General features: G+C 50.9%; 2 protein-coding genes across 5 annotated transcripts in view; one reads left to right on the forward strand and one right to left on the reverse strand.

Moving 5' to 3' along the window:
* Positions 1 to 5,735: 5,735 nt before the first annotated feature.
* On the reverse strand, positions 5,736 to 18,759 carry PTGR3 (prostaglandin reductase 3). 3 transcript variants are annotated; one of them, XM_070631734.1, is made up of 2 exons: positions 18,411 to 18,759; positions 5,736 to 12,029 (listed from the first exon to the last, which is right to left on the reverse strand). In XM_070631734.1, exons 1-2 carry the CDS (start codon positions 18,617 to 18,619, stop codon positions 11,105 to 11,107), a joined length of 1,134 nt encoding a protein of 377 aa, XP_070487835.1. In that variant the 5' UTR covers positions 18,620 to 18,759; the 3' UTR covers positions 5,736 to 11,104. The 3 variants fall into 3 exon arrangements, with proteins under 3 accessions (XP_070487835.1, XP_070487834.1, XP_070487833.1); XM_070631733.1 differs by having other exon boundaries at positions 18,000 to 18,680; XM_070631732.1 differs by lacking the exon at positions 18,411 to 18,759 and adding an exon at positions 14,878 to 15,215.
* A 1,531-nt stretch (positions 18,760 to 20,290) lies between these two features.
* The window catches only part of TSHZ1 (teashirt zinc finger homeobox 1), a 76,976-nt gene continuing 75,297 nt past the window's right edge, over positions 20,291 to 21,969 (forward strand). The window contains exon 1 of one of the 2 annotated variants that reach the window (XM_070631731.1): positions 20,291 to 20,781. Coding sequence is in view for 1 of the 2 variants with exons in the window: in XM_070631729.1 (XP_070487830.1) it covers positions 21,414 to 21,453 (40 nt within the window). In the remaining variant the exon portion in view is untranslated. Of the gene's footprint in view, positions 20,782 to 21,231; positions 21,454 to 21,969 lie in introns of those variants that run through there. The other variant, XM_070631729.1, reaches the window with a different exon arrangement.

The following is a 21,969-nucleotide window of genomic DNA, read 5'->3' on the forward strand; positions in this document are numbered from 1 at the left end:
CTGGGCCTCCCCGACGCCCCAGAGGGGGCCACGGGGAGGAAGACAACAAATGCTATTGTTGGGTGACGTAATATTGTCTCTCCCTTCATTGCATTTGGATCTGCGTGCAGGGCCCTGGAAATGTGAAATAAACATGTGTGTGTGATAATGAGATTGTTGGTGGAGAGTCATCTTGAAAGGACAGGAGCAATTAAGCTTGCTGACTTACACAAGTTAGAATGACAACATGCCAGCGCAGGCCCTGCTCATCCACATAATAGGGCCCCGTCCCTGCTCAGCCATGTGCGTGGGGAGCGGGGCTGTCAGCCGCCAGGGAGCTGAGCCTTCCTCCTCCTCCTCCTGCTCACATCGCCCATTCTAGCAACACCTGCATTCACAGACTCTCCGATTCTATGCAAAGTCCTCATCTGAAGGAGTATGCGTTTGTTCCAAGCACTCTTTCATCCAGTTTTAGCTGAATACCTAAAGATGTCAGCCAGAGAATGAGCAGGCCACCCAAGTCTCTGGAAGAGCTGGCAGCCAGCGCGGCCGTCCTTGAAGGCTGGTGGTGAGCCGGGGGATCGTGGATGAGCGCTGAGTGTGGATGGAGAGGGAGAGAGCCAGCAGGACGGAACCCAGGGCGGATTAGACCTCTGCAGTGGAAAAGGGCCTGTGTCACCAATATCACCCCTTGACGCAAGGACCACTCTGTGCCACAAAGTAAAATGCAACAAATCAGCATTGACTGCCAGCTCTCGGGGGGCTTGGACTGCCTCCATGCTGCAGGGCACTGCACAGGGCTGTGCGACCCTTCAACCCATCAGCGCAGCAGGAACAGCATGTAGGAGAGGAGGGTTGAACGGGGGGGTGTGCCTCAGAGGGGACCAGCTGTTCCTGCAGACCTAGGGGTCAGCACCTGTGTGGAGTTAGGGGCTTGGGTGGCTGGGAGGTGAACACTTTATTCCAACAAGGTTCTGAGCCGTGGAAGGTGGAGGAGTTCCTTCGACTCCCAGGCCCTGGAGTATGGGGTTCCTGGACTTGCCACTTGAGTCCTGAATCTCGTGGTCTCTACCACAGAGGTGTGCTTAGAGAGGGCCGCTCAGGCAGGCTTGAAATAACCATGGCATCACAGGAATAGAGGCCTGGTTCCCCCATTGGCCCGTGATGTGGTTATCCATGCCGATCTTTATTAAACGGCTGACCTGCTCCTAGGTGCTGGAGAGCCAGTGACATGCTCCGTCCCTGGCTTCAGGGATCTCGTGGGATTTGTGAGGACCTGACCTCACCCCACAACAGGACTCTGCCTTGTCCTAGTTGTTCTGGAACACCCTGATTCCACTACGTGGTGGGTAGTTTGCCTTCCCAGCATCCATCCTGCCCCTTTCCCATTTCTGAATAGCACCGTGGGTTTCTTGTGGTTTGGACACTTCTCTTGACACAGCTATAGGTTCCCTTCTCCCAATCCACAGGAAGTGGAGGCCTTTTATTGGTTGGTGGGGTGTGGCTGCCATGAAAACAGAACCCGTTCCTGCAGGCAGCCATCTGATGAAGCAGTCTGAGAAAAGAATCTCAGAGAAATGGAGCTGGATTCCTGATCAACCTGAGCCTGAAGCTTGATCTATCTCTGAACTGTCCAGTTAAATGAGCCCCCTTATTTTCGAAGCTAGTTTTAGTTGGATTTTCTGACACTTGTACCCCAAAGCAGCCTAACTGCTTTTTAATGTAATGCATATAATAAATACATAGTGGTTTAAATATTTAACACGCATATAACAAAGATTTTAGAAATAAGCCACTGTGGACCTGTCAAAGGTAGTTTTATTCCACTTAAAAAGAAATTTAGCTTCTTCTACCTCTGGGTGAGAAAGATCACAGGGGTGATGAATTTCAAGACCTTGCTCTTCACTTTGTGGTATTTCCTCTCATTTTCCTAATCTTGGGGCTGTCACTGCCATCAGGGCGGTAACCAACTGTCTTGGCATCACGGGGGCTCCTTTGAGGATCCTCCCCGACTGGACCGTTTCCAGAGTCTCCCTCTGCTTCTCTCGTTCTAAAGGCAGAGAGGAAGGAGCCGGTGTTACTAGTGGCTGGGACATCATGACAGGTACTGTCCATACTTGCCAGATGGCATCCAAGGTCAGTGTTATCATAATTTCCCCTTAACAGATGACAAGTGAAAAGGGAAAAAGAAACAAGCTGAGGCTTCTCAGGTTAAGAATGTTCCCCCCAAATTGGTGCCATTGGTGGGCGAGGTGGGATTTGTACTCAGGTCTGCCTGACTTCCATACGTATGCTCGAGGGCTCCGCGACCCGGCGAGGAGTCTCCAGACAGCACCTTCGCCAGTGAGAACAGAGTCCTCTGGCATGCAGGGCAACCATCATGATCAGACTCATAAAGAAACCCTTCCTGCAAGAGTGAAAATCTCTTACTTTATCCATAAATGACAGGCCCCTCCTGGTTTTCCAAGGGTTCAGTATTCCTTCACTCATTCATTCAACTGCGGCACTGAGCGTGCCTACCACGCACCGGGCACTTCTTGGGACCTCCTTCAGTTCGACTGTGACTTTCTCCGACACGTGGGGATCAGAACAGCCATTGAGGCTTCTGAAGAAGCCCAGTGCCTGGGGGATTGATTTTGGATAGAGTTAAATCAGCACGCTGGACCAGTGCCAACAGAACATTGAAGCTGCTGTGAAGAATAACACATTTCCTTGTTGCACCAACAGTGGATGCCACAGCCCGGCACCATCCCTCTTCGTGAGAGCTCCCAGGCGCTCAGATGAGCCACCTGGTTTTCCAGATGAGCAGCCTCCTGTGGAGAGAGGTCACTGGCTTGCCTGAGGCTGTGGCCTGGGATTAAAAGCAATGTCCCTGCCAGCGCTCACGGGTCTTATTTCCAACTGGAAAACCCACGTGGGCAGCGCCTACCCTGAAACCCTGCGAGAGGACATGCTCCTGAGGCACTGCGCCGGGTTTTGTTGGTTCGATTTTAAAATAAAAGTGAAAAGCATATGTTGATGTAATATATGTCGGTAGGTCCTAGGTCCAGCTCGGGGCGGACAGCGAGCAGGCCCTGCCTCCCAGGAGCTCCCAGCCTGCAGGGAGACAGCATGGACAGAGATAGACTCTAGGGCGCCATGGAAAGTGCTGGCAATGAGGTCTGAGCAAAGCGTTAATGGGGCCCCACAGGTGAGAGCAACTAACCTGGCTTAGACAGAATCCCGAACGTCGTGAAAATAAATAAACGTGCCGGAGGCAGGCCACCCCCTTGTTAGCCGACAGGCATGGCTTTTCCACTCGCGATCAAGGAAAACATCTGGCCAGAATTCTGCCCAGAGACCCCAAAGTGTCCCAGATTGGCATTCGGGGCCCTCCGGAGGCTTGAGAGGTTGACACGCAGAGCAGGTGCCTCCTTCTTCTCCCGGCCCGACCTGGAGCTTCTGCTTCCCTCTGCCCCAACCATGACCCTCCGGAATGTTCTGAGGTCATCAGGGGTCGCTTTCAGTTCTTCTTGTCCCCGCCTCTGCTCCAGCCTGTGGGTAAACGACCGTGGGCTGGTGACTCTCCTGCTGACCCTGCTCAGATCTGAGGCACCTCCTGCGGGGTGGCAGCTCGGCCACATGCGCCACCACAGCCACAGGCAGGACCCGTGTGAGGATGTGGGGCCAGGCCCTGGGGCCCTGGGCGGGCTGTCCCCACGGGGAAGCAGAGAGCCGCCGGGGAGCACGCTTGCCGGCCTCCGCGTCCCTCCATCGGGCCGTTTGTAAACTCCTAACTTGGGTTGTGTCCACAGCTCAGCTTCCTTTTTGACACCGAGGCCCTTTCCTGCATCTCCGGGTCAGAGAGTGCTGGTTCCGACTGCTGAGGTGGCACGTTAAGAAGCGCTGGCACGGATTATAACTTTTCCCTGACGAAGGCCACAGCCTCCTAAATTACTGTAATTTCTGTGGACCTATCTTTAAACAAAGGCTGCACGTGGCGCCACGTGGCTTGTTCCAAGTGACCCGATCCGAACGTGGGTGTGAATCGGGTCTCCCCTTTCCTCGGGATAACTGTGAAATACTCCGGTAACGATGCACACGGCGGCCGGCGAGACCCAGCAAAGGACTGCAGTGTCTGTCCTCAATGCTCCTGTCAAAGGGCTGATGTTGAACTGCCAGCTGGGCAGCGGAGGAGAACATGGGCAAGACAAAGAATTTGACCCTAGAAGCCGAGTGAAAACCAAAAGAGTTTAGGCCCCTCTGTGATCTGTCTTCATTTAAAAGGCAGTGAATGTGCAGGTAGGGGCTGCTGTCGCCTTTTGCTGAGTGGCCCCGGTTCGCTCCTGTCCCCCTTCCTCCCTTCCTTTCCGTCCCGTTTAGAACTGCATGGAACGGGTGCCACCAGAGCACTTGCAATAGCAGGCGGTCGGCCTCACAGCAGAGTTTCCGAAGGGATGGCTAAGAAGCTGAAAACGTGGTGCTAAAACACAACCCTTTCTGCAGTTACATCAAGCGCTTGTTCTTGTAATTCACGCCTGGGTAGCCCTCGGTTGCTCAGAAATGCCTCATAAACAGCATCTTGCAAGATGGGAATCTCTCCAAAGGCGAGTGATCTACTACCTTGCTACTCAAAGTGTGGTTCCCTGACCAGCAGCACCAGCATCACGTGGGACACGCCGCCACCCAGGCCCCACTGTGGGCCCGCTGACTCGGGACCTGCATGGCAACAGGTGATGTGTGCACAGGGGAGCTGGGAAAGCAGCACCCTAGTGAAGACAGCCTCGCCCTGGGAGCTCTCCACGGACCTCAGTCTCTGTTCAAGCAGGGACCAAGCGATTCAGGCAAGGCGTCTTCTGGCGCTTAATTTTCCCATCTCTCAAGAGGGCATCCTTCATCTTTCTCTATTTAAGAGTAAAGAGGTGAAGGGAGTGACATGGTACTCAAACACTTCAAATTTGTGAGCAAGTTACAAGATGTTATATAAAGGACATGTAAAAATTGAAACGATAAATATCCTTCACTAACGACAATGGCAGCACTTTTAATTTTACTGCTTAGAGTATGAGCAGTTTTTATAGCTGGGGTGACACCGGGACCCCTTCAGCTCAATCTCATACCATGTACCCTGATGTACCCGGATCTAAGTAATTCTCTAAAAGTTACTTTGAGTGAAAACCCTCAAGGAGACAATTCAATTTCCAAATGCAAATTCCAACAACATATAGAGGGACCACGACTGCTTCCAGTCCCTGGTGAGAAATCAGGTTTTCTACAAAATGAGATTGCCTTTGACATTGTTGCCATTCCTGCAAAGGGTTTTTCAATGGTAAAAGAAGCTGTTTCTATGGGGAAAGGATTTGTTCGTGTGAAGTTGAAAGTTTACGCTTGTTATGCATGAGTTGCAGGAAGACAGAAAAGACGTAGAAAGACATGGATGTTCAATATCGTGTGGTTGTGAAGGGCTCATTTCCAAGCCTTAGTTACGATCTGTCATTTGTACAGTGTGAGATTCTTGCCACACGTGAACATGAAACGTGGGACCCACTGACGTCTGTCCCCGTGCATGTCCCTTCACCTCACAGTACTTCCCGCCGCCACTGCCTAGTGCCGTCCACCACAGCCCCCAGTCCGTCAGATTTAGACTTCAATTTCAGGTGGAACAGCAATTTTAGGTTCTAGATATTTTGCTGTTAAAAGATGATCAAACATTATCAGCTTTCTATAGGCAATAACATAAGCAGATGAAATGACTCTAGGAAAAAATACTCAACACATGATAATAAAGATTTTCTTTATTTCATTTTCATTATTTGACAAACAAAAACACACTGACAGGAGACAAAACCTTCCTTGTAGTATTAAAACTAAATTGTAGGCATTCAGCCATTAATTCCACAGAGGTGTTTTTAAAAATTTTTTCCTGAAGGCTGTGTGATATTCAGATGGCAGAATCAAATGACCTGGACACCTGACCTGTGCTGGATTCAAGGGGGTCTGGAGTGGAGCCCACTTTCGTGGCCGGAACTGTGATATTCTTCCTGGGTTGGTCAGCATCTCATCCACCAAAAGATATATAACAGAGGCCAGTTGTTATTTTGTGACACTTTCAATCAGCCATATAGTGAGGGACCTTGGCAAAGCATAAAGGGGATAAGAGAGAGCGGCCTGAGGTACCAGGAAGGAATCTGGCTGTGCTCCGGCTTCATTTCTGAGTCCAGGGAACTCCGTGACCTTGGATAAAGCACCTATTCTTGCTGAATCTCAGTGTCTTCATTTATAAAATGGGTTGAACTAGATTATCCCTTACATCCCAAATTTTACCATTTAAAGGACAACTGAGTCTTCTCATTTATGAGGGCAGAGTGTCTCAGGCTCCTCCCAGCTCTCAGTGTCTGCGGGCCCACCCCCCAGGTGCGGGCACGCAGACAGAAGGCAAAGGCTCTCGTAAGAAGGCCCCCCTTTATTCCCTAAAGGGCTTCCCGCACCTCCCACCAGCCAAAGAAACCGTTCGCTCGAGTCCTTCTAAGATACGGTGCAGCTCTTCACCTGGGAGCATAAAGCACGACAGTTGCTGACAATTCTATGGAACATTTTTCTGAGCTCTAAGCACAAATCCATCTTTGGTATTGGATGCTACCACCAGTCAGCTGGGCGTGTTTTAATTATTATTTTAATTTCATGTTGGCAGAAAGGCTGTCAGATAGTGCCCTTCAAGGGAAACTCTTCCTTTCGGGGGCTGTTGGAATCGCTGTACTTTTGGCTCAGTGCTTCCGGGCACAGACCAGGCACATATTGGTTTTCCCCAAGTACATGCAGTACTTGGCCCATGGCTGGAGGGTTCCAGACATGCTTCCCAAGGGTGGCCCTGCCTCCCAGGATGCTCTGAGCAAGCAATGAAGGGCAGATCTGCAGTGGGCACCACGTCGGGTCAAGAATAGACGGGGGGACAGTATTTACACCAGGCCACATTTGCTGTCGCATCTCATTAGCTACTCAGGTCTAGTGAAAGAATTCTACAGAAGACTCAAGCATACATAATTGAAATATGCACCTTATTTGACTTTCTTTGAATATCAACTCTCTTCTATCAAGAATTACTTAAACTGATACATATTGGTAAAATATTATTTACCTATTTTATATGGTCCTTTTTTTGGCCAACATTCCATAGTTTGCTCATCTAACAGCAGTAAGGTTCTCATATCAAACATTCTTCCTTTTAGAAGTTGAAATAACATGATGCTAAAGATCTAGGAAAAAATAAAATTCAAAGCTTAAAATGTCCACACCAACAGCACTGATAATCCAGAGTTTTACATTTTGACTTCTGAAATATGATCGGAAATATTTAATTCTGGGCCATAACTAGAAAATTAGTTACAGAAAATCTAACTTTCAAAAAAAAAAAAAAAAACCTCAAACTCCAAACTCAAAAATTAACTAATAAAGTTTGCATAGATAAATTGTCTGTCTCTAAATAAGTACTATAAATAACAAACACTATTTAATAAAACAAGAGAGTGGAAGGTATGGAGAACAGCAATTATGAATCTGTCAAATCAGGCCACTTTGCATCTGGGTTCCATTCATAAAGCTTACATTTTAACCCTGAAGAAGTGATCAGCCGTCGCTGATTGTGCTTGGTCTTTTCCTATTGTATTTTTTCTGAAAGTTGTATGTTGCTCATCTGTTTTTATATAAATCTAAAATATGGTATTTATCTTATATGTACGGGTGATAAAGTGATCAGGAGAAATATTTTCAGGCGTAGGAACTCCCACCGCCTTTTAAAGGAAACGCTGAATGTAGTAAATTCACGCTAATTGGGAACTCCACGAAGGGGTTAAAACGTTACCGTTACAAGTCGGGTGGCCGTTATAAATGTTACCCAAATAAAAGCCAGAAACAGGAAGCCAAAAAGCAGGTCCCTACGGCAGGCATGTGTCTGAAATGATATCATTTGTCAAGTTTCCAGCATCTTGTGGTGGTGAACACAAAAAGAAGGTCTGTGTTGTACCGAGGACATTACATCCTCATTAGCTGGAATGTTCCTTAAGTACATAATGCAGGATTTTCATTTTAATAAGAAGCAGCCACTTGTCACTGCACTTTCATTAGATAAATACTGAATGTAATACTAATGACCATTTATAGAGGCTCCGTCCTACCCCTGAGAACTCCATTCAGATGAAATCATATAAGAACAATTTATAGAATGTATTGTGCAAAACTTCTGCGTTCTCTCTTTGCAAACTATTCCCTGAATTTCTTTTTTTTAATGCTGAATTGGGCCAATAGAAGAAGTCATTGTCAAAGGGACCCGAAATGGCATTGTTGGTATTTTTTGTATGCAAAACAAATTTGAAGGAACAGCATTTGACTCTTTAGAAGTCATAACGGAATGGTAAGGAATAGCTGGGACCCTGCATTTCTCGGTTCGCCTACCAGAGTCAAGCCCCTCCATCTGCCCAGCCAGGGGCCTCAAGGCTGCTGTGCAGAAAAGGCCACCCTGAGAACCGAGAAATAACTCATCCCCTGTGATCATCCAGCCCCGGCCCCATCTCTAAAACAAAGACTGACAATTGCCCTGAATTATGGATGTGCTTTTTGTGATATGTAATGCAGTTCAGAAGAAAGGTGTTGAGAGCATCGCACCATTTCACCTCCCATTAGCGGCTGGTCTTGAACGATAATCCCAGAAGATGAAACTGATGCTGAACTATGACCCTCAATTTACAAATCATTTTTCAGAAGAACAAAAAAAAAAGTTTAAACATATTTTTGGCATTATCTGAATGGGCGGAATCTTTCATGCTTGTTTTCTAAGAATAAATGAAAACAGTATGCACTGTAGTTCCTCAGTTTGGGGAAAGAGAGCATGAGGTTTTCAGATTATATTTTATTTTAAACCTGGGTATTTGAAATATTTTTTTTTACATAGCTGAATTTAGTATATTCCTTCAAAACATAATAAATTTCTATTCTGTAGCTTAAGGGATCCATCAGTTAAAATGTTGGTCTTTCATCTTTATTACCCACCCATTAAAGTGAAAGAAACCGGGACGGGCTTCAGTTTAGAAGAAGCAATTTGGTTGGCAACGTCCTTACTCCTCAAGTCTTGACAAAGGGGGAAAGTGCATCATTGCTGAGGTTTCACACGTCTCTCTGCATAAGCAGCAGCTAAGCCTATCAAACATACACTATGTTAAATTTAATAATATTCTTTGATGAGCTGATTACAATGTTTCTCCCTGACCAGGCATTTCCCGTGCAGTTACATTCGTAACACCTGTCCCCTCCCCTTTGTTTGTGTATCTGAAAGCCAGGCAAAGTCCCTTTCCGTTTTCCTACAGCTGTGAGGTCTGAAAGGGACAGATTAATAACCGAGCCCCTCACTGGACCGGCTTCCCTTGTCCCTGCACTGGTAACCCTTTGCTATAACGAGGACACAAAGAGCCTCGCATCAGGCTGCTACTCTTCTTCATAACTCAAAAGCATCACAGTGGCAATAGCCTCCAGTGCTATTTGTCTTTAGTGCAGTTGTGACACTTCGGCATGATCCATAATTTGGCAGCTATTTACCGTGACATTTGCCTTCAGTGCAGCCATAACATTCAGTGAAGCCATTATTTGGTCCCATTTACCATATAAATTGTATTGTTGTGCATGCATGCTAGCAGCTACATTAGGTACCTGAAAATGAGTAAATCTTGTAAAATAGATACTAACAGCTACTCAGCAGTAGGATTTCCTTGCTCCTCAGATGGAAGGAAAGAAAAACTAAATATGGTCACCAAGTTTCCTGGGGCGTCTTTAATTGTGTTCCTATTTGTGTAGCATGTTCGAAACACTGAAACCCAAGGCTTTGAAAAATAATCTGGTGGGTTTTGCCTTCCATTAGAAAGGCACTCTGGGATTTCCAACTCAACCATGAAAGCTGGAGGACTCTTTGGTGAGCTGAAGGTTAGGAGGCAGGCGGAGCAGCTCGGGGCATGATTCAGAAGAGAAGGCGCATGACTCGTTACTCGCGTGTGTGTGACACGGGGGGAGAGTGACAAGAAGCATCTCGTTCCACCAGAGCACGGCGAGAAGTAAAATGGGGACGGAAGATCAGTGGCCGCTAGTCTGCTTCCATGGTCGGAGATAAAACACACCTTCCACGTCCGCACGTCTACAACATGAAGCAACTGCATTCTTACTGAAGATCACCCAGGCCCCTTCTGAAAACGGCGCTGTGTGACATAGCCCACTTCCGGCTGGCGCGGCTCTCTGGCGGGAGGCCTGCAGTGTGTTTTTACACGCATGGCACAGTTGCATTACGGAGACTCCCGCTGTGGCTGGAGCACATACTTTTCCCTTTCCTATGCAGGTATGAAGTTTTTAAAGTCCCCTGAATCTCTGTAATTTCTCTTTCTAAAACCTGCTTTTTGTCTATACGTTTTCAATACTAATTTGCTTCTGAAGGGAAGAGAGAAATTCTCCATTCCATACGCCCCACCAGGAGGATTGTGCCCAAAAGCCACTAAATAAGAGATACTTCTTTAAAATAAGTCTGTGTTCACTTAATCACTTTTTAAAAGAATTTAACAAAATCAAAGTTTTGGGAGAATTCCTCCAAATTTCTATTTAGCTAGTTGGCTAATGATTTATAGGGAAAAAAAAGGCCACTTCCTGAGAATATGGACTCTGAAATGCGGCTGACTTTTGCAATCCCTCTCATCTATTAACTACTTATTAGCACAAGAGCAAACTTTCCCAAAGCAAAGAATTTGTGAACCATTTTCAAGACTGATTTTAAAATCTCATCAAGCTGAAGACATACTGATTTGCTCAGATCTCACATCAGGAATTAATTTAGTTCGCTGGAACAATAAAATCTGGAATGAGTCTGTCCATGACTGAAGACTTGAATGTAAAAGTTTTACCTCTGAGCCATTGAAGGAAGTTTTATTAGGACATTCTTTTTTCAAGGGAGGGGCAGGAAAAAAAAAAAGAAAAGAAAAGAGAAAGAGAAACCTATTAACACCTTCCTCTTGTTTTAAGAAATAGCTCCATTACCAACTAAAAATAAGTTGACTTGAGTAATTCTGAGGCATAAAGTGCCCATTTTCTTTCTCCTTTGATTTGTGTCATTGTCCTGCTTTTACAGCTTACTGTTGACAGAGTGAGGTAATTCAACTACAATTTTTCCAGTGTTTTTTCCCATGTACATATAATCAACAGCCCGGAATACCGACTCCAGGCCAGTGAACCTGCCCTCTGCAGACAGATGGCCAAGGTCCACCTCACAAACCAGGTCCCCACTTGCACACAGCTGAAGCAAGTGGTCCATGGCTGCTCCATACTCAGGAAGGTGATGGTTGAGGAAGAAGCCCTGGAGGCTGGCGGATTTCCTGAGCAGTTTGGCTGGTAACGCTCCTGCTTTCACAGGTGATAGGCCAGTAGGAGTTTGGTAGCCAGAGATAAACCCAATTACTATCAAGCGCCCTTTGATAGCCAAGGCGTCTACCGCCAAGTCAAACATGGCTCCCCCAACGGATTCGTACACCACATCGACACCCTCGGGGTACTCCCGCTTCAGGACAGTACCGACGTGCTCGGTGTTATAGTTGATAGGACGATTACAGCCAATAGATTTCAGAAAAGCACACTTTTCATCAGAAGAGCAGGTTCCAATTACATGGCACTTGGCCTTCTTTGCAAGCTGCACGGCAAACTGGCCCGTCCCCCCAGCTGCGGCTGTCACCAAAACTTTTTTCCCTTCCGACAATGCTCCGAGCTCTTTCAGGCTGATGTATGCGGTGGCACCACTTACCAGCAGGGTGAGATACTCAGGTTTCACAGAGGGCACTGGAGTTGCAATGCTGGCAGGCACCACGGTGTACTCAGCAAAGGAGCCGGGTGCCATGTAAGCCACAGCTTGGCCAACTGTGTATCTGGCACTAGCAGACAGGCCTAAGGCCACCACCTCTCCCACACCTTCGAAACCTACATCAAAGGGGGTCTTTACTGAAGGGTCGTATCGGCCAGCTGAATAGTTGATGTCAGATGCATTAACACCAACAAATCTACAAGAAAACAAACAAACAAACACATATATTAAGATGCTTTCTTCGTCAAAGCCTTTATATTCTGCTTAGAAAAATTCCTCTAATTCCAGTGACTGGGAAGGGGTGGCTAAGCTATATGTTCTGATAAAATTCAAAACAATTAGTCCTGATACTGAGTTGAAAAAAAGAAATTAAACAAGTATTAGTTCAGCAGGGATTTGCGATCAGAGTTTTGGTATATTTTATTCTTTCATCTGTTTAGGAATAATTTCGTATCACTTTAAACATCAAGTTATCTATTTCACATTTATTTCCCTCTGCTTTCTTTCAAAAAGAAATAAACCAAAAAAAAAAAAAAAGTCAGGAAGCCCTATTCTACAAACTTCACTCCAGCTGTGAGTTGGAAATTAATTGGCCTCTTAACAAAGATGTTAAAAACAACAGTGGGATAAAATATATTCGAAGAAGTAGACTTGTATTGATTTTGGCAACAATTTAACACTTCAGATAATAATAGTAATGACAATGATATTATTAAAGATTGATGTAATGTGCAAGGTCATCCGTTGTTACGTTCCTGCAGAGGTTGTTTAAAACATTGTTAGAGTGGCTGCCGCGAATTTTCTTTCTGATGTAACTACGTCCAGTGTGAAAATATGCATTGTGATTAATTGAACAAAAATTGTCTCACAAGGATAGAGAAATTTTTATGGAACAGTCAACATTTTACAGTCCTTTTCAGATGAAAAGGAAAGCAAATCGTCACTATATTTTTGCTCAACAAGAAGCAGAGACATAACTTGATTAATACCAGATGATTATTTTCACTTTGGTATCCAGAGTCAATTTAATTGTGGGGCCAGTATTTTTACCAGCCTTTTTTCATCTCAGTATACCTCATAACAAAAATATCCGGATACATAAGGAAAAAAGCCATCTACAAAGGATGTCAGGAGGTCGCTTAGACACATAATGGAGGACCCAAAAAATGTCATTTCTACCTGTAACGAAATGAAAAGATGGTAGTATGCGGTGGCAGGAGGAAAGCTGGTAAGTAGGTCATTTTAAAATAATTCACTGTTAATTTAACTTAATAAACCAAAACAGCCCTGTGCTGGGATCCACTTCCACTGTACTACAGGTAATACTTTGCACTTATAAATGCTCCCTTATGATTATGCTCTGTATATCTACAACATTGAAAGCTCTCTACATATTGGAGAAATAAGAAAGCAGGAAACAATTTCTTTTGGGCATGTCAAGCTGCTTTCAGAAGTTAGCATACCACACAGCCTCAATAATACCCTACAGAATTCCATACCCATAAACGATACAAAATAATGAGAAGTGGGAAAAATGAATTTTGCTCGTTTCTCATTTGGCATTTAATACCAAGATGCCTACATTCTATTCTTTTTTTGGGGTGGGGTGTTATCTTTCTTTTCAATTTACATAATTCTTAAGGCCCAGTCTTCTAGCTTTCCGAGAGCCGCTGCTGGACTGCACAGAAGGCAGCCAGGGCAGAGCCCAGCCAGAGCGTCTCCTCTCTCGGTCGCCCTGCTCCAGGCTGTAAAGCAAACCCCAGGAAGGCGTCAGTGGGGTGGAAGTGACGGTGGAGTCTGCCTTAGAGGTGGGGGAGTAGGCCCGACCTCCAGCCCCATGCCCCTCGCCCCTCCCCCCTCCCGTCTTGTCCCCCGTGGTGTTTCTGCAGTCCAACTGAAGAGGCCATTCCTCTGTGGGGTGCCCTCGCCTTGGACTTGGAGGGAACCCCCCTCTACGCCCGTGGCAGTCGGCCCCTTGGGTCTCCCCCACCTCGGAGCGGGCGCGCCCTGGGGGGCCTGCGACCGGGAAGGCGCTGCTGGTGGAAAACGCCCCCCGCCCCCCCCCGAAGCCCACGGCTGTGCTTTGCCACTTCCCAGAGAGAGGTGGCCAGACGGTGCAGGGCACACGCCCCGGAGAAAAGCGAGGAGAGAGGGCACACGCGCCAGAGGGGGGAGCAAGGGGCAGGCCGGGGTTGGGGGAGTAGGACTCTGCTGGGAGCTGGGTGGCTGCAGCCGACCAGCTGCAGCTTGAGTTTACCATGGGAGCTTTGCTTAAAAACCAAATCCAACACTGCGGTCGAGCTGGAGTGGTGCAGGAGACCCGAAGGGCCCGCCGCGCGCCCGGTCCTGGCGGCGTCCAGCTCTCTGACTCCCCAGCGGCACCCTCGGTGAGCCCGGGCCAGCCTGCAGGGCGCCAGAAATCGGTGCCTCTGGGACCATCTCCCCTCGGAAGTGCCCAGCCTACGCTGACGGCCGGACCCTCCCTGCCCGCGGTCTCTCCACCGTCACCACCGAGAGGAGTCGGCAGTAGCAGTACCTCCGACCCCCGGAGCGGGCTGGGGCCGCACCGGCTACCCGGCACTGGGGTGGAGGGACCAACGGCCAGGCCACAACAGTGATCTCGGCCTCCTTGGGCCAGGCGGGGGTACCGGCGGGCGCGCCCAGTTCCTTCTGGCTGTGTAGCTGGGGCGCAGGGGCCGTCAAGTTCTTGGGGAGGCCCGATCGCATGGCGCACCGGAGCGCAGGGGCCGCCTGACTGGGGCCCGCCAGCGGCCGGATTGTGACCTTGGCCTCGCATGCACCCCCAGTTTTCGTGCCCTCCCCCACCGCCCTGCTGTCTTCTAAATTGCCTGCGTCGTCAGTAAAGTCTTCTCAGGTCGGCGGCGACAGCCTGCGGCTACTCCGCTCCGCACCCCTTGCCCTCTTCAGGGTCGCCCAGCCCCTGATGAGGGCCCCCCGCTTGTCCCCAGACCCTCGATTTCAAGCTGCGTGGCCGCCGTGGCTGATGGGGACCCGCCGCTGCCCAGATGCGCCCTCGTCCTTACCTGGGCTTTGGGAATAGCTGCGGGAGGGTCTCGAGCCGCGCCTTCCGCTCCACCAGAAACAAGTTCAAGAGCAGCAGGCGCCATGGCAAAGGGGGCCCTGGTCGGGGAGCTGGGACAGGGACGGCGAGAGGCGAGAAAAGGAGGAAAGGCGCGCTGGAAGGATGCGCGCACTGGGGACTCTCCTGGTACCCTCCTCCTCCACGAATTTGAAATTCGTGCTTTTAATGAGAGCGGGATGCTAGCGATCAGGTGGGAGGATCCGCTCAAAAGACTAAAATCGAGGAACAGAACTAAAATCCAGGAAACAGAACGGGACCGGTTCGGCTTTCCCCAAATACATACCCTTCCAGAGTCACTCGGTTTATTTACCCTAAAAAGTCCTGACTCCCTTCGTCATGTTTATTGTGAAAGAGGGCAGTCCTCAGAGGGAGGGAAACGCTTTCCTCTGAACAAAAACCAAACTCAAGTCCACAGCAAAAGCCGTCAACACTGGGAAACAAAGTTGTCCAAACCAGACCTTCCTTAAAAAAAAAATAAATAAAAAGAAAGAAGAAAAAGAAAGAAAAGAAAAGAAAGAAAGAAGGGAAAAAGAAAAAAAAAATTCTCGGCCTGGAGAGTCAGCAGAAATAGTTACCCTCCTGTGAGCAGCAAACCGTTTATCAAGAACGCCTTCCCCACCCCCCAGCTCGTCTTGGTCATTCCTACAAACTCTTTGCTCCATCATCTTACACTTGAGCAGAAAATCGTTAGAAATATTTGGAAACGAAATAATGTGTCACTATTGTACGAAAAAAAGCTAAAAATAGCGCGCACGGGGACTTCACGGTGGCGCTTGCTCCCTTTCTTTTTCTTTTCTGCCGGCTGGGCATCGAGCGGGAGATGGGAGCTGTCCTCGGACGCATGAAGCGGAAGGTGGGAACTGGATAAAGGACTTCAGTCCTAGGTTCTGTAGGGATTTTATGTGCTCCTTCCCACACTTTTCCTAAATGGTAAACTTGATTATCCTACATCGATGTCTAGTTTAGAAGCGCTTCCCTCCCTGTGAATAAAGAATTTGTATTTTCTGTTAAGATGGAATGAGATGTGCAAATGGATCAACTGAAGGAAAAAGTCAGACGGAGCACAAGGAAAACCTCCAAAATACCTTTCCCAACAAGTGAATTTGGGCTTAATCCATTCAGTCCAGAACAGATTTTACCACGATCAAATGAGATGTGCTGGCATAAAATTTTCATGCAATTAACACTGCTCAGCGGAGATGTGGTCTAGGATTAAAATGAACTCAACTGCAGTGAATTCTAAAGCCTCTGTTCTTAAAAAAAAAATCGGTAAAATGCCACCTCCACTGACACCGTTTGCAAGAATAAAGGATCTCCCTCCAATTTGGGGGTAGGAGCCGATTTTCCAACAGAGGAAAAAGGGGAGGCAAAGATTTGCCCACTCCCAACACGCAGCAATTCGGCCCCATTCTCTGTCTGTTGCGGACTTCAAGGCAGAAGTTAGAGGTCAAGTTGTACATATAAATATACTATTTCTATTGGCATACGTGGAAGGAAAATAGAGGCATGGATCTTAAAGCAACCCAAACTGATAAGCTCCAAACCAGGGAGCCGGCACTCTAGAGCTCTGACCACCGAATTCTGGGACCCAGCGCCCTGGGGGGGGGCCGCGGGAAGGGGGCGTGGGGGTGCTCGGGCACCCAGCCGGGAAGGGAAAGCCAGGGGCCACGATGAGACTGAAGGGACAGGAGTCTGAGGAGGGGAGGGGAGGACCCCAGGAGTTGACGCACACTCGCAGGTAGAGGCCAGGATCCCCGTGCTGCCTCCACCAAAGGCGACCGCGGCGTGACGGGTGGTCCCACTCCGCTGCTGCTGGCAGTGCTCTAACTTCACACCTTCCCCCGCCTGCCCCGCTCAGTCGCCTCCGCCCTATTTCACACTCTGTTTCTAAAAGGGATTTTATTCTAGCAGTTGTCTGTGTGTGTGTTTACATCAGTGTTCACAGTCAATATTGTACTTCATCAGAAAAAGAAGAAAAAAAGCCTGTGTGAAACTTTGCCTGTTAAAGTCTATTTGCAGGCTTTTCAGCCTGGGTCTCATCTGAACTTCTCTTAAATTGCTCCTGTGTTTTGTAGGTTCGTGAACACACACGAGCCCTGTTTTTTAGCCTAGCAGGATGCATGTCCTTATGTCCACAGCCTGGGTGTCACAGCGCATAATGAAGAAATCCTGTGCAGCCCCTTCCACCGACGCAAACTTTCTAAAGGAGGCACACATCCCACCGTTTAAGGCACACCCCGCCACCACTGACCCCCCAGCCTCCACTCAATCGCAGCCTGGGCTCACTCAATTTTTATGTTTCCAACAGGTTTCCAAAAGTTTTATGTCATAATCAGAATTCTTCAGTTGTACAGTCTTGTTTGGAAGGCTGATATGAATCTCTAAAACGGACCAATTAAAGGTTGCATCACGCTACGTCGGCAGGGTACACTCTGTCCTCCAGTCCTTGCAGAGGACTTACAGTACTTGCTAGCACACAATTTATAACATAGTTACAATCAAAACTTACTCCTCCCTTCGATAGTATTATTCAACCTGAAACATGCAACACTGTAACCCCTCGGGGGACTGAGCAGACCAGCGAGTCCTGCTCTTCGAAGGGGACAGACGGAGCGGGAACACCCCGCCCGCAAGTCGGGCAGCGAGGGGACCCACGGAGCAGAGACCCACAGGCATAGCTCCGACAGAGTGAGGTCCCTTTCCTTCCTGTTGCTTCACCAGTTACTAAAGATGAGTGAGATAGAAACACATTAAGACGAGGAGTGTGGAGGTGGAAAAGATAGTAAGAAGATCGGCAACGACCCGAGTGTCGAAGGTCTGCAAAGACAGCCATGCCCCCACCCTGACCCTTGTCCAGCCGCCCTGGATGCGCGCCACGCGCCCGTCGCTACACTCCGGGGCACAGACAACAGCCACACAGCACTGACAACAGGCAGACCACACCGGCGAGGGGCACACCAACACACCCAACAACAGGCTCCGCCATTGCCAGGCGGCTGACAACCTGGAGCGGACTGGAAAAGCCAGCGGGGTCCCCGGCCTCCTTCCTCCAAAGCACGTTACCTAAACGTCGCAGTTGGTGTCCAGGCTGTTCCTGCTCCACCCTAAAGATTATGTGAACGCAGGAGCCCTGGGTGCGCGCGGGTGGGCCGGGCGGGAAGCCTCCCCTTCTGGGTCCTGTTGATTTTATTTCGGAAGCGGGAGGGGGAGGAGGGAGGTCTGGGGGAGGGGAGGGGAATCCCAAATTAAAATAACCCTCAGTTATGAGGACGTTCGGTGGCATCGGATATTCTCACCAGCAACAGTCACATTACATTCGCCTTCGCCAGATGGCGGCGGGTTCAACTTCCAGGGATCTCGCAAAGTCAGGCTCTGCGCCCGAGCGCGCGCCGGGGTGTGGGGACGCAGGCGGGCCTGGGACAGCCTGGGAGACGCGCAGCGCGGGCCGGGGCGTGGGGCGCGCGCCGGGCTCACCGGTTCCGGACGAGGAGGTCTCCGTCCCCGGGGAGTGGCACGGGGCAGTCCCGGCGCAGGGTGACGGCCTCGCGGAAGTTGGGGCTCAGCCGGGTCACCACCAGCTTCTGCATAGCGCGGGGGATGGAGGAGCCCTGGAAGTCCAGGAAGTGGCGGGCGTACGACATGTCCACGATGGCTCGGGCCCCGGCGGGCACTAGCCGCAGCATAGCCCGCGCCTCCGCCCGCTTTCTGCGTCGCCGCTGGCCGGGGTCGCGCCCAGCCCGGGCCGATCGGCTCGGCTCAGCTCTGCGCGGGCGGGCGGAGCGGGCGGGTCCGCCCCTCCTCCGGCCTGCGCCCTCCCCTCGTCTCCCCCCCCTTCCCCACTACGCCTGGCTCCCGCTCCCCCCTCCCGCCCCGCCGCGCACAGCTCCGGGAGTCCGCGCAGCCCCCTTGGTTCCCGGGCGCACCACTCCCGGGGTCCCGGCCCAGAACCGCTGCCGCCCCGGCCGCTGCTCCTTTAATCTTTTTGTTTTGGTTTGAATCTGCTCGGCGCAGACTGGCCAAGGATCCTCTTCGCCCTCCCCCTTCCTCCTGGCGCCCGGGAGGCACCGGATATCTCCACCCTCCCCAAGCTCTAAAAGCCGGATTTGACTCCTCTGAAAGGGTGAGGGGGGCGGCGAGGGGACGCGCGCGTCCCGCGACCGCCGCGGCCGCGAGCCGCCGGCAGCCCCGGGCGTCCTCGGAGCGGCGCGGCTCCCGGAGGCCGGCGCAGGCGCCTCCCCTTCCCGTGCGAAGCGTTCACTTCCTTGCAAGGTGGTACGAATCAACCCCGAGCGCGGCCGGGGCGGCGGGGCACGGCCGGGGTCCGTGCCGGGCGGGCAGCCCCCACCACCAGTGCGGGCGCTCGAGCACCGAACGCGGGCCGGGGGCGCCCAGTGCACCCTGCGCCCCGGGCTCCTGGCCCCTTGGCCCCGGAACGGCCTGCCCGTGCCTTCTGCCCTCAGTCTGTCCCATGCAAGTTGCACGAACTAAGCCGTTTTATTTATTTTGGCCTAGATTTCTTGTGTTTCCATGAATGTTTTAAGCAGCCTCTACGAGACTGTTACAGGTTTCCCATTGGGAGGGAACACACATATTGGAAATCAGAGAGCCAAATTCCCAGGACACATAAACATTTTAAAGTTTTAGGTGGGGATGCCGAGGGACTTAATTGGATTGCAGACGTTGCAATGATGTGTGAAGACCTCATTTTGTAACCCAGCTAGAAAGATCTGCAGTTCCATCGTGTCAGTTTTTCTCCTAATTGTCTGTATTGTCCAAATAATCAATTCACTTTTCATAGAGAGACCAAATTAAATATTTTCCACATTTTTGTGTGAGGAGCTAAGTCTACCTTTACATTTTTATTAAAGATATACGTATTAATGAAAAAATCCTCTTGTTTTCCACTGACCCATGAATTACCAAAATAGAAAAGCCACACAGCGTCCCTCCCCAGTCAAATGTAACCCCCAAACTAAGATTGCAAAAGTATCACAGAGTATTTATCTCAAATGTAGGACATTCTTCAGCCTGGGGTAGTTTGTGTCCACGTGGGTGCGTGTACAAGGTGGGAGGGTGGTACTAACAGGTTTAAAAATCTGCAGGAGCTAGAGTCTACTTAACTTGGCTTGAAACACATGGGTTTTACCCAGTATCGGCCAGTGGATTACAATAACAAACCCCTCAATGTCTTTCTCCAATGTGCAATCTTTTATATTATGCTGTATTAAGATTTCTTTTTTGTGTCATATTGTTTAGCTCCGGGAAAAAAAAAAAGAAAACAAAGCAATTAAAAAGATTGACAGGTATGGTTTGTGAGAGACCTATTTGTAATTGTCAGGGTGACGTTGGCGAGAGGAGGAGGAGTAAAAACTGAAGCAGGAAAAGCAGCTCGATGTGTCTGTCTATCAGTTGAGACTGTCTGAAAGCTCTGCGATCCGAATGTGTGTTATATTTCACTGAAAAGAGGAGAGAGCGAGAGTGCATCTCCCTCTCTCCCAGGAGTTTGGGGGGGATACTCCACGCTCATCTCGCCCACCCAGTGAATGTCTGCTCTTCACCCCTTTGCACACACTCTCCGGGTTGTTGTTGTTGGCTTTTTTTTTTTTTTTGAGGGGGGGTGCTTTTTTGTATTTTTCAAAATCTTTCTGTTGGAAGATCAAGACCGGCCAAAAATCCATGATCAAAATGTGTTTGCATTAGATTTCGCATTGGAAGAAGCGGCGATCCTGGCGGCAAAGCCCCGCGGGGAGCGCGGGGCACCAAGTGGCGCTCCGGCGGGGTGACACTGTTTGATCTGTGACTGTTCGGAAGGTGGAGCAGCGCCTGACATCTCCCCCCGGCGCATGTATGTACGGGGGCTTCACTCCTCTGTCTTGTTTGCTTTCTTCCTCTTAGACTAAGTGCGGGGAGGAAAAGGACAGCCTGGATCGGCCTCGCTGGCGCACAATGAGAAAGCTGCGACCCGCGCACTGAAAACACTCGCCGCGACCCCCGGACCGCGAGGAGAGAGGGGGAGAGAAAGTTGCGCTCGGAGACTCTCGGCTCGCGGAGGAAGGCGCAGGGGAGCGCCCGGAGCGGCGCCGGGAGGAGCGCCCGCCAGCAGCAGCGCGGCGGCGGGGAGGCGGCAGCATGGAGCGCGGGCCGCGGGCCGGCCCTCCGAGCGCCCGCCGCTGCGCCCGCGGCCCGCGCCGGGGATGACTCCGGGCTCGGCGCCCAGGCCCCGCGCGCTCCGCCCGCAGCCCGGCGGCCGGGACGCGGCTCGCGCGGCCGCCGCCGCCGCCTCCTGAGCGGCCCCGGGCACGGCCGTCCATGCGAGCGGCGCCCCGCGGTCCGCGGCGCGCCCGGAGCCCGGAGCCCGCGGGGACGAGGCCAAAGTTGGGCGCGCCGCGGAGTTGCGCCCGCGCCCGGGGCCCCGCGTCCCCGCGCCCCGCGAACTCCGGCGGCGGCTGAGGCGACGGCTGCGGCGGCCCGAGCAGCATGCCGAGGAGGAAGCAGCAGGCCCCCCGGCGCTCGGCAGGTAACGGGCGCGCGGCCCGCGCCGTGGGGAGCGGGGCCGGGGGAGCAGGCGCGGGGGGTGCTCGGCGGCCGCCGTGCGGGGCGTGGGCCGCGGAGCGTGGGCCGCGGGCGGCACTCCCCCTGCGGGCTGCTGCGGGCGGTCCACAGCTGGGGAGGGAGGCCCGGCCCGCGCCCGGCCACGCTGGCCCCGAGGCTGCCGCTCCGTCCTCCCACCTGGGCCGGCGAGTGGAGCGGAGAAACTTCGCGGTGCCTCTCCGCGCTCTGAGCAGCCCCGACGGGCCGGGGAGGCCGGGGAGGCCGGGGCCGCGGACGGCCGGTGCTTCTGGCCACCTCGGGAGGGGGCGTGCGCTGGGGGGAAGAAGTTGCTCCTCGGCGGCCTGCGCGCGCTGGCAAAGTCCTCTAAAGGCGGGGAGGCTGAACCTGACACTTGAAAATAAGGTCACCAGCCTGGGACGCAAGGAATGTGGTCGGGGGATTTCTCTGGAAAATAGCAGGCTTTAATGTCCTGGGCAAGAGG

This window comes from Equus przewalskii, chromosome 8, assembly GCF_037783145.1.
Source record: "Equus przewalskii isolate Varuska chromosome 8, EquPr2, whole genome shotgun sequence".
NCBI classification, from domain to species: Eukaryota; Metazoa; Chordata; class Mammalia; order Perissodactyla; family Equidae; genus Equus; species Equus przewalskii.

Excerpts from the sequence above, each read along its gene's own strand:
- PTGR3 (XM_070631734.1), bottom strand. The coding sequence starts at position 18,619 with ATGCTGCGGCTAGTGCCCGCCGGGGCCCGAGCCATCGTGGACATGTCG. Across the intron at positions 12,030-18,410 it reads GACCTCCTCGTCCGGAACCG|ATTTGTTGGTGTTAATGCAT; the intron begins GTGAGCCCGGCG and ends GTTTTCTTGTAG.